The sequence below is a fragment of the Caretta caretta genome, chromosome 27 (assembly GCF_965140235.1).
Source record: "Caretta caretta isolate rCarCar2 chromosome 27, rCarCar1.hap1, whole genome shotgun sequence".
Lineage (NCBI taxonomy): Eukaryota > Metazoa > Chordata > Testudines > Cheloniidae > Caretta > Caretta caretta.
The window spans coordinates 3,744,257-3,754,914 of record NC_134232.1 but is presented as its reverse complement, the minus strand read 5'-3'; the positions used below and the strand labels follow the sequence as shown (position 1 = coordinate 3,754,914).

Sequence of the window (10,658 nt, the reverse complement as noted above, 5' to 3'; positions counted from 1 at the left end):
GCGCCCAAGCACTGAGGCCGCCCGGCGGAGCTGGGCAGGCAGTGGAACATGGCACACAGGGAGGACTGAGGGGAACATTCACATCAGGGGGTTCCCCTTCTCCCTACAAGACCGAAGATTACTAGAGAGACCCTACCAAGATGGCGTCTAAGGACGGGTGGAGGCGGCCATCTTAGGTGTGGTCATTTGAGCCCGGAAGCGACTTGAGTGTTTTGAGTGGTCATAGTCAGAGAAAGGAAATGACGACTACGCTCTTCTTGCGCGTGCGCACTGGGAAAGGGTCGAGGCGGCGGCCATCTTGGATGTGGGCAGATAGCTCCGCCTGTCTCTCTACGCCTGCGCAGTACGCGTCAGTTCCCTGACCTGATCACGGCGCTCAGATGCCGTCGGAGAAGATGGCGGTGGACGGGCCGGAGCAGGTGAGAGACCCCAGGGGGCTGAGGGAGCGGCCGGGAGGAAGGGGCCGTGGGGGCTTGTCCTACCCTGGGGGCCAGCTCCGTGGAGCTGGGGACCCGGTTCTGCTGAGTCAGGCCGGGGCTGGGATGGGGGCCGGGAGGAGGCGAGGGGGTCGGTGATTGGGGGGAGTGGGGAAGGGCGGGCGGGAGGAAGAGGGATAGGAGGGGGCGGGGGAGGGGAAGGAGGGGGAGGAAGGGGGAGGGGGAGCGGAGTGGTGGGCGGGGGAGGAAGAGGAGGGATGGGGGCAGGGTTTGTTGCAGATGCTCCTGCAGAACCAAGGGAGAAAGGGTTCCTCCCTCACCAGTGGGGTCCAGCCCCCTTGGGTGGGCTGCCCTGGATCTCCGTGCCTGCTGCCAGGGATGCCTCCCGGGCGGTGGGGCTGGAGCACCAGGCTGGCCACGCAGGTTCTCCCACCCACCAGCTCCTGTCCTCTTTGGATTCTTTGCCTGTGATTGGAGCAGCCGGGTCCCCTGAGAGTTTGGGGAACTCCACGGAAGCGACCAGAGCCCCGGCCTGCACCAGCCTTGTGTACCTGGGTCTCCTTGGAGCCTGGTGGCTGCAGATGTTAGTTACTCTGGGGCTGCCTCCTACCCTTTGGAAGGGGCCTGTGGAACGGGCTGAACCTGCCTGCGCCGGAAGCTGCCCCTGGAGAGCCATTTGGATGCTCCCCACCCGATCAGAGGGTCTCTGGGGAGCCCTGGGGCCTCCTTCACCTCAGATCAAGCCTTTGCGGTGTCCCAAGCTCCAGCCAGGCTGTGGCTCTGAGAGCAGAGGCAGAGGCTCTGGGTTGGTTTATAGCTGGCAGCCAGCTCAGGGGGCTGTTCTGCCAGACCTGTGGACGGCACCCTTATTGGAAGGGTCCGCCTGTCGCCACCCAGCCTCTGCTCCTCTAGAGAATGAGCAGCACCTCCCCTTCGGCGCCGAGGGGCTTCCCTGGGCTGATGGACGTGTCCTGATGTGTGCTCTCTCTGCAGATGGAGATGGATGAAGGCAAAGGGGGGACGGGTCTCCGCCAGTACTACCTGTCCAAAATTGAGGAGCTGCAGGTGAGCTGCATGGTGGGGGCTCTCTGATCACAGAGAGTGGGGTCTGGGCTGGGGCACCGTTTCTTCTAAGTGGGTGGCCGGAGGGGTACTAGTCTGATGGTGCTGAGGATGCGCATTCTGGATTGCGGCAGGGGTACTACCATCTCTGCTGGGCAGTTCTTCTCACAGGACCTCCGAGGGAACCAGCAGCCTCTTCCAAGCGATTCTAGTCCATGTTCTGTGACAGCATCTCTGTCAGTAGGGCTGGGGCCTCAGAGGCTCCCAGCAGGAGGTGTAGGCTGGGACCCAGGAACTAGTAGGCAGATGTGGGGCCTTCCTAGAGCAGTGTTGCTAGCTGTCAGTGGCAGGCATCTCCAAAGCCAGCTGGCCTGACTCTGCAGAAGGCAGGTCTGCAGGGCTAAAAGGGGCCGTTTTGACTGTTGTTCCTCGGAGCAGAGTGGCGCCTGTCTGATAACAGATTGGGGGAGAGGGCGTCACAGCAGCAATTTGTCTAGGCAGAGGCCCCTTGCCCAGGTTTCAGGGTGTTGAGGTTGGTGGTGGTACCCCCACTCCTATGGCAGGGACAAAGTGACCAGCAAACCCCTTCATAACGTTCCTTGTTCCTGACGGAGAGGGGAGGCCATTAGCCAGGGTTTGGGTGCAGACCACGTGGTAAGAGACGCTCACAGCTGGGTCCCCTCCCCTTCCAGTGCCGGGCTGCTTTCCCGAGCTGTTCACACTGGAGACGCTAGAGAGGATTGCCAACCGGATACACATGGGCACTTCCTAGCTGCTAGACTGGCAGTTAGCCTGTGTTCAGGAGCGAGTCGACTCTGAGCTGAGGTGCTGTGGTGGGGGCGGTTGTGCAGGGGGGACCCCTGGGCTCGTGTGGGCTTATCCCTTCTCCCTCTCTCCCCAAAGCTCATTGTGAATGAAAAGAGCCAGAATCTCCGCCGCCTGCAAGCACAGAGGAACGAGCTGAACGCCAAAGGTAGGGCTCCCACTGGCCTTCCCCGGCCTCGTCCGCGGTCTCCGCGCTCGGCCCCCCCGAATTGGTGCTTTGAAAACTAGAAAGTTTTCTGCATCCCAGCCAGGGGGTCGGCCTGGTGGGTGGGATGCGAAAGGTGGCCAGAGCGTACCATGAGAGCAGCCTCCTGCAGGGAGGGTTGGATTGTTCCATGTTCTGCCAGGGAGGGACGCAAATCTCACTGGCTGGGTGATCTCTTGTGTTCCTGGTGGTCACAGCCTCTTCATTTCCACGCCACCGGGAAAGGTGGACAGCCCGTTTCCCAAGCGCGCTCTCCCGGGGATACAAAGGCAGGGTGCTAGCTGTTATTTCCTGCCTGAGAAGGAGGCCGGCGCTGACTCCGGAGCATGGCTGCTGTGTCCCCAAGGGGTGGGGCATGTGGGAAGTTAGCAGCACCTGCCCCCTCTGAGTTAATGGAAGTGGCTGGTTACCCCTGCCCTGGAAATGCCCTTTATGCTTGGGCCCTGAGCGGGGGCCCTGTGAACAGCTGCTGGCCTCTTTGCTCCTTGGTGGCCAGGCAGGGCTGACGTCTCCTTGTTGCGCTACAGTGCGCCTGCTGCGGGAGGAGCTGCAGCTGCTGCAGGAGCAGGGCTCCTACGTCGGTGAGGTGGTGAGGGCCATGGATAAGAAGAAGGTGCTTGTCAAGGTATGGAGCTGGGGTGCTGCTTCCCAGGGCCGAGCAGTGCCAGCTGCTGGCTGAGGGCCTCGATGGCACTGCATGGGGGTTCGTGGGTGGGTGGCCAGGCTCATGAGCTCAGGGCAGCGCTGCTCTGCTCCCTGACTGGGGACCGTAGCTCTCCTGGCCTTCCCAGGCTGCTGGTGGGCTCACTCCCCAAATGAGCCTGGGAACAGGAGCCCCAGCCGTGCGCCCCAGGGGACTGCCCTGGAGCAGGCCAGGGGGAGGGTGAACTGCCCTAGGGCTGCCAGCACACTGCAAATCCATGTGGCAGCAAGGAGCCACCTGTCCCCCTCCCAGCGCCGAGGAGTGGCCCCAGAGGAAAGGGTGCTAGACCTGGTGGCAGGCGCTCCCTCCGAGGGGAAGGAGAGTCATTCAAGATGTCCTGGGGAGCTGTTACTAGGAAGGACGGGCTAAATCTAAGGGGCTGGCTCTGCGGAGAAGTTGGTTACCAGCATGTTCTGCTGGGCTGGGGAACCGTCTCCCAGGAGCAGGAGGCCCAGCGGGCAGGACGGGGTATTAGAAAAGGCTTGAGCCGGAGCAGCCCCTCCCCAAGCCCCTGGGGACCTTGCTGGGCTCTTCCCCCCCCACCCTCGCCCGAACACCTGGGGCGCTCCCTGGACAGGCTGTGCCTTGCTGCCCTCAAGAGCAGGACTATGTGGACCCTGATGTGCCTGGCCCTCAGTGGTGTTCAAAATGAAGCAGGGCTGGGCCCAGGAGACCACCAGGGGGTCACTAGGGGCCCATTCAGGGCGACTGCCCCAGCCCCGAGAACTGACTGCTTAGACTCTGCTTGTGCAGCGAGACCCACCTGTGTGGGGGCCAGTTACTGAGTGACGCACAGAGTCCTGGCCCCTGTGGGACCTGCCCCAGGGCCTTGGCTCTCCTGCGCTGACTGGGAGGTTTGTGGGAGCTGTGCACGCCTGTTGGGGATGAGTGGGGCGGGGGGGCTGTGCACGCCTGCTGGGGGGGAAGCCTGCACATGGGCTGGGCAGGAGGAGGTGTGTACACACGCACTGGGGCAGGGAGGAGGCCTGTGCGCGCACACTGGGGCAGGACAGGGGGAGAGCTGCGTGTGCTTCCCCAGCCCCACCCCACAGGTCTCTGCTCTCTCTGTTCCAGGTTCACCCAGAAGGAAAGTTTGTGGTGGATGTTGATAAAAACATTGACATCAATGATGTGAGTATCAGACCCCTTGGTGAACCCAGCCCTCGGAGCAGCGCATTCAGTGCTGGGGGCAGAGGGAGGCAGCTTGGCAGCAGCTGCCTTCCCTTGTGCCTGTCTTCGCCAGCCTGCTGGGGGCAGCAGAGGGTGATGCTCCCTTCTTACCAGCTGCTGCTGCCCCGCCCAGGGGGTTCCGTGGGCCCTGCCCCAGGAGCTGCCCCAAGTCCCAGCTCTTGCTGGGGAGGTGCCCAAGCTGGGTGCATAGGCTAGGGCACTGCGAGTGCGGCAGCTCCCGCCAGCTGGTGCTGAAGGTGAGTGGAGGCCACACGGTGAGTTCCTACCCGTCTGTCTCCAAAGGTGACCCCGAACTGCCGCGTGGCGCTGAGGAACGACAGCTACACGCTCCACAAAATCCTGCCCAACAAAGTGGACCCGCTGGTGTCCCTGATGATGGTGGAGAAGGTCCCGGACTCCACCTACGAGATGATTGGTGGCTTGGACAAGCAGATCAAGGAGATCAAGGAAGTAATCGAGCTGCCCGTCAAACACCCGGAGCTCTTCGAGGCCCTGGGGATCGCCCAGCCCAAGGCAAGTGCTCTTGGGGCAGGACTCCCAGCATGTGCAGATCGCGCTCAGCCAGCTGTGCACTGCCGCGGGGAGGGGGCTCTGCCAGCCGTGGGCATCTCAGATCTGCTGCTCAGAACTGAGCAGAAAATAGCTCTGCATTGCTGGGTGCTGGTGCTCTGCACACGTGCCCTGTCGGGCTTCTGGGCTAGGTTGGCACGGAGAAGGGAGCCCTCTACCTTCCCTGGATGGTTCCCGCCACCCCATGGAGATTCATTACCAGCTCCCAGTAATGGGGACGACGGAGCAGCTGGTGCTGTTCACCACCTCTTGCTCCCACTCTCCCGTGACTTGCTCTGGTTCTCTGGCCGTGTGGGAGGAGGGAGCAGGGAACCACTCACGTACCAGTCACTGAGTGGGTGGGATCCCAGTGCCTGCCAAAGGAGAAGCCCAGCACTCAGCCCCTGTGCACCCACTGGCAGCACCCCCCTGCAATGCTAGCTGGGGAGAGGGGTGGCTACTCGAAGGACGTAGATGCTCCCAGTGGAAAGCAGCTGTAACAAGACCCTTTACCCTGCCAGAGCCCAGCACAGCTCCCTGCTGGCAGCTGCAGCAGGGCCAGGGCCAAGAGTGGGTGCGAGTCTCCTCTAGCCTCAGCCCTTCCCAGGGGATGGCAGCTCCTCGCCCATGTGGAGGAGGGGGTGATCCTTAGGGAATGCAGCGCCCCTTGCTGGAGGAGGCAGAGCTTGAGCAGCCCCCCATGGCGCGAATCCCCGAGGGCACCGCAGGCCTGGTCCGTCCCCACCTGTCCAAAGCCAGGCTCTCCCCCTTCTGGCAGCACTGGGCGTGACTCTGGCAGCTGCGTTCCACTCCCTGCTGCACCCAGGACGTGTGGCCCTGGTCGGATCGTTGGGGCCCCCTCTCCTGCTGGGACGTGGATGGGATTTATGGGTAAATTGCCCACTAGGTGGCACCAAATGCCCATGTCTGTGCCAGGCTATGCAGTGTAGCTCCTGCACTGAGCACCCTCAGCTAATGACACTACACTGGCCGTTGCAGGGGGTGCTGCTGTACGGACCTCCCGGCACCGGGAAGACCCTGCTTGCCAGGGCCGTGGCTCATCACACTGACTGCACCTTCATCCGAGTCTCGGGCTCTGAGCTGGTGCAGAAGTTTATTGGCGAGGGTAAGTGTGGATGTGGGAACACGATGGGGTGGGGGGTAGGATGGAGACACATGAGTTCAACCCCCCATTCCCAAGCTGTCCCTCTGCGAAGCCTGGTAGCAGGGCAGGGGGGCGATGTGGCCCCCCTCACAGCTGTGGCTGTGGGGCCGGTGTTCCTGTTCTGAAGAGCTGGGCCCAGGGGGGATAAAAATCGATGGTTACAAAAAACCCTACAAAATGGGAGTAGGTGCTGTAATTAAATACATTTTTCTCTTTAAAAATAACACGAAATTATAAAATTCAAGTTGAAATTATTCTGGCCTGTGTTCAAGCCTAAGAGTGTAATTATTAACATTTAAATAACCAATGTGCCATGAGCTTTCAAAAGGTCCCAATGTCATGTTACCCCATCTTACTATCAGTCCTTACAATGGAGCGAAGGCTGGTTATTTACATCTTTCCAAGAGTCGGTATTTTCAGTGTCTGGGGGAGCAGAGACGCTTTTGGGGTTCAGATTAGCTAACAGGTGCAAAGAATCCTTCATCTGGACTAGCTCATTCCAAATTGAGAAAGCAGCTGGGAGTTGGAAGCTTGAAGCTTGTTTCCCCTTCCCGTCTGTGAATAACAGGCAGGTGTGGGAGGATGAGCTCTGCTAACTAAAACCTTGAAGGATGTGGGGCCAGATTGCCAAAGGGGTTCAGGCACCTAAAGATGCAGGGAAGCTGTAGGTATCTCAGTGCACCCATTACAGTGAATGCTTCCTTTGTGTAATAAATCAAGCTGTTTTAAATGCAAATCACATTTGACAACCTGAATGTTTTTTCCAGCACATCTGATTTAGGTTTATTGAACTGAAACAGTTTTAAAATGCTGATTTTGTAGATTTAATCAAAATCCAGTTTCCAGCCAAATACAGCTTGACCCCAATCCCAAGTCAAAGAATTAGCTAGTAAATAACTGAATTGTTTCCCATTTTTGAACATCATAAAGTGTGACAGTCAAGAATCTGAAAACAAAACATGCCGCGAGCTCGTGTGTTGGCCTGGCTGGCAGAAAGCAGCACCAAGCGCCGAGGGAAGGTGGTATGGGTTGGCCAGGCAACGCTGTGTAATGGTTATACCAGCCAATGAGCATGAACCTGGATGCAGGGAAATAGCTACAGGACAAACACAAACCAAGATTGCTATCAGTGATTTAAATCAGTCCCTCCTGTTTTCATGGCCCGCAGCCAAGCCCTGCGCTGAATGCCTCTTGTCCGTGCCCGCAGGAACCAAGTCCGGAGGGCCGGGCCTGGTCTCCGGGTTCCCAGTGCTGAAGAGGAGCACTCCTCAGGCTAGGCCTGTGACCAGGCTCCTACCCTCGGGGGCGCCATGGTCCCAGCCCCTGGGGCTGCGCTGACCAGCGCATTGAAGGAACTCTCCATCCCTGCAGTGAGCGCGGGGCCGGGGCGCAGCCCTGGGGCTGCAGAGCTGTGGTGGGCCGTGCGCTGTCCTATGGCAGGGCGTTCAGGGGCCCCTCTGCTTTGCTCTCAGGCGCTCGCATGGTGCGGGAGCTCTTTGTGATGGCCAGGGAACACGCTCCCTCCATTATCTTCATGGATGAGATCGACTCCATCGGCTCCTCACGCTTGGAGGGCGGCTCCGGGGGGGACAGCGAAGTGCAGCGCACCATGCTGGAGCTGCTCAACCAGCTCGATGGCTTTGAAGCCACTAAGAACATTAAGGTGCGTAGAGCCTAGCATGACCCTGGCCTCCTGGCCACTTCTCGGCCCCACTGCGAGTCTCCCCCACAGGGCTAGGCCGGCGCCCCTCCCACATGCTCAGGGTAAGAGGGGAATCAGCTGCCCCGTTTCTGAGCTGGGAGCTGAAGCCAGGTGGCTTGGCTGGCACCCAGAGCCCCCGCGGGAGGGGGGCACTTGCCCCTCACTGCGGGATAAAACCCCAGCTCCTTTACACAGTGACAGCCTCCTCCCCTACAGGTGATCATGGCCACTAACCGGATAGACATCCTGGACTCTGCTCTGCTGCGCCCAGGCCGCATCGACAGGAAGATCGAGTTCCCTCCTCCAAATGAAGAGGTAATGGGGGCGTTCCCCTGTGGCAGGCCCCTTGCAGGCTCCCAGGCCTGGGTGCGCATTCTCTGTGTTCCCAGTGCTATTTATCAGCAGGGCATCCCCCCCATCCCCAGTGTGCATTCGCCTGCAGGCCAGGGACAAAGGGTTGAACTCTGCTTCTGTAGTGTCATGGCGCTGAAAGGGTCTGAGTCCCAGCCTAGACGCACAGGTGTTCTCACTGTGCTGGCAGTTCCTTGCCCTGGCCGACCGCTCAGGTGCTGGACCCCCTTCTTGTCCCTCACCCCCCTTGCTGGGGCTCTCCGCGCAGGCTCGCCTAGGCTCTTACCCCCCTTGCTGGGGCTCTCCGCGCAGGCTCGCCTAGACATTCTCAAGATCCACTCTCGGAAAATGAACCTGACACGGGGGATAAATCTGCGTAAAATTGCGGAGCTGATGCCAGGAGCGTCTGGGGCCGAGGTGAAGGTGAGTAGCTGGGCCTGGACCTCTACAGACTGGTGCAGGGGCAGCATGTGGGACAGGGAGCAGCTGCCCCTGATTAGCTCTGGCTGGAGCCCGGGGCTCTGGAGTGTGTTTTGAGCCAGGACAGGCTTCCATTGAGCTGCCATGTGCCTGCTCCTTGCATGTTCCTGGGGCAGGCTGGGGCCCTCTCAGGAAGTGCTGAGCTCACTGTGTTCCCCTGGAGGGATGCAGACTGGCAGGAGACATACAGGACTCCTCCGTCACACGCTGCCCCTCTACCAGGGAACTGCTCTCCCCGTGTGAGAAGATGGCTGCAGTGTGTGGCTAGGCGGGTGTGTCCGGGCGGCGGGGGATGGGACACTGTGCAGAAAGGGGAGTGACTGTTCTTCCTTGCTCTTGGTCCCTTGCAGGGGGTGTGCACGGAAGCCGGCATGTACGCCCTGAGGGAGCGGAGGGTGCATGTTACACAGGAAGATTTTGAAATGGCTGTAGCCAAGGTAAAATCCCCCTTGCTCTGCCCCAGCAGCGGGTGGGGGAGGTGGCTTCAGAGCGCCAGTCACTTTAAGGGACCAATTGCAGGCTCTTCCGTTCCTTCAGCGCTGCTGGCCGTGCCCCTGGTCCAGCTGGCAATGGCTAGCCTGCCAGCCCAGTCAGCCCCCTGCTGGAGAAGTGGGACACCCCGAAAGAGAGGTGTGGGGAAAGAGGCTTAAGGAATGCAAAGAAATGAGGGGTCCCCCAAAGGTAGATGGAGGGCTGCTGATGCGCTTGTCCCCATGTGGCCAAAACAAGGGCCCACAATAAAACCCTGTGAGGAACTTTTACCCCATGCCCCTTTGGCCATGAGTTCCACAGGTACCAGCATGACTCAAGTGGTAAAATCAGCGTGGAAAGGCTGAAACCCTCCTGCCACCTGCCCTGGCTCTGCTTCTCCCACCTTCCTCTGCAGCTTTGGGCCAGGTGCTGGCAGTGTCCTAAGCTGCTCCCTCTGGCAGATCCTGGGCTCCCAGTTCTGTTGCTGGCTGCTCAAGAAGGGATCAGCCTGTGGCTGAGTTGCTCAGTGTGAAGTGAGAGCAGCTGAGAGGGGAGTTAACTGGCTTTAGGGGCAACCCCTGGGGCCTCCCTTATGCACAGAGACCCTGCTGCTGTAGGGTGGGGGGCAGCCTGGCCTTTGCAGCTGTGCTGGGGCAATGTGCTCCGGCTTCTGTGCACTTTGGGGGATGGGCTTTTACTGCTACTGTCATTGCCCTGCCTTTGGTGAATGCCAAGGGGGCTGTGTCCTAGGCAGTGCAGTGCTATGGTGCCCTGCCCCTGCCCGCAGGGGGTACTAGGCAGAAACCTTGCCAGGCAGGCTCCTGGGGCCTAGCCTGGTTCCTGCCTCAGGACAGTGACTGAGGACGCATGCAGGTGACTTCACTCAAGGTCTGAGTGCTGGATGCAGGGCCTAATACTTACCTTTCTCCTCCCCCCTGCAGGTGATGCAGAAGGACAGCGAGAAGAACATGTCGATCAAGAAGCTCTGGAAGTAACTGGGGGCCTGAACCCTGTGTGCTGGGTACTGGCCCCCTCACCTTTTCTCTAATAAAGCTCTGTGCTGGCTGAGTTACTTCCCCTCAGACTCTGGCTGTTGGAGGGAGGGATATGACCAGGGGAAAGCAGCCTCTGTGCCTGCCAGCAGCTGGGAACCCTCTCTCCCCCTTAGGTTACAGATCAAGAAGCCTAGAGCCCAGCCAGCAGGCTAAACACTAGGGGGTTTCCATGTGGCAAAGGGGACACAGTGACTGGCCCTGGCTTGGTGCAGTCTGCTCTTGCCCTGCCTTGAACAGCTAAAGCCCAGGCTGGTGCTCAGTAACTGCTCTGCAGTGAGATGGGCTCCTCCCATCCCTGAGGGGCAGGACTGGACTTTGGCCTGCTTACAGAGCAGGGATGGGCCCTTGGGGAAGGAGGGAAGTATTGACCCTGTTACTCCCTAGGCCTTTGAGCTCCTGTCTGCAGCCAGGGTCTCCTCCCCCCTCTGGTTACCCTAGGGAAGGCTTGGCACAGCAGGGGCA

The 10,658-nt window shown here is 60.1% G+C and overlaps 1 protein-coding gene across 3 annotated transcripts; it reads left to right on the top strand.

Annotated features, from left to right (window-relative positions):
• The first annotated feature begins 311 nt into the window (after positions 1–311).
• Positions 312–10,209, top strand: PSMC5 (proteasome 26S subunit, ATPase 5). Of its 3 annotated transcripts, none has more exons than XM_048829646.2 (12): positions 313–419; positions 1,431–1,502; positions 2,403–2,472; positions 3,057–3,154; positions 4,307–4,363; positions 4,706–4,936; positions 5,972–6,098; positions 7,610–7,800; positions 8,056–8,154; positions 8,503–8,613; positions 9,021–9,107; positions 10,083–10,209. In XM_048829646.2, the coding sequence occupies exons 1-12, from the start codon at positions 381–383 to the stop codon at positions 10,134–10,136; spliced, it is 1,236 nt and encodes a 411-aa protein (XP_048685603.1). In that variant the 5' UTR covers positions 313–380; the 3' UTR covers positions 10,137–10,209. The 3 variants fall into 3 exon arrangements, with proteins under 3 accessions (XP_074979734.1, XP_048685603.1, XP_074979733.1); XM_075123632.1 differs by lacking the exon at positions 313–419 and adding an exon at positions 997–1,020; XM_075123633.1 differs by lacking the exons at positions 9,021–9,107; positions 10,083–10,209 and having other exon boundaries at positions 312–419; positions 8,459–8,555.
• Positions 10,210–10,658: the final 449 nt, after the last annotated feature.

What these genes read in the sequence shown, in the direction of transcription:
- PSMC5 (XM_048829646.2), top strand. Translation starts at nt 381, where the DNA reads ATGCCGTCGGAGAAGATGGCGGTGGACGGGCCGGAGCAG. An exon ending in AAGCCACTAAGAACATTAAG is followed by an intron (nt 7,801 to 8,055) that starts GTGCGTAGAGCC and finishes CCTCCCCTACAG; the next exon opens with GTGATCATGGCCACTAACCG. An exon ending in TTGAAATGGCTGTAGCCAAG is followed by an intron (nt 9,108 to 10,082) that starts GTAAAATCCCCC and finishes TCCCCCCTGCAG; the next exon opens with GTGATGCAGAAGGACAGCGA.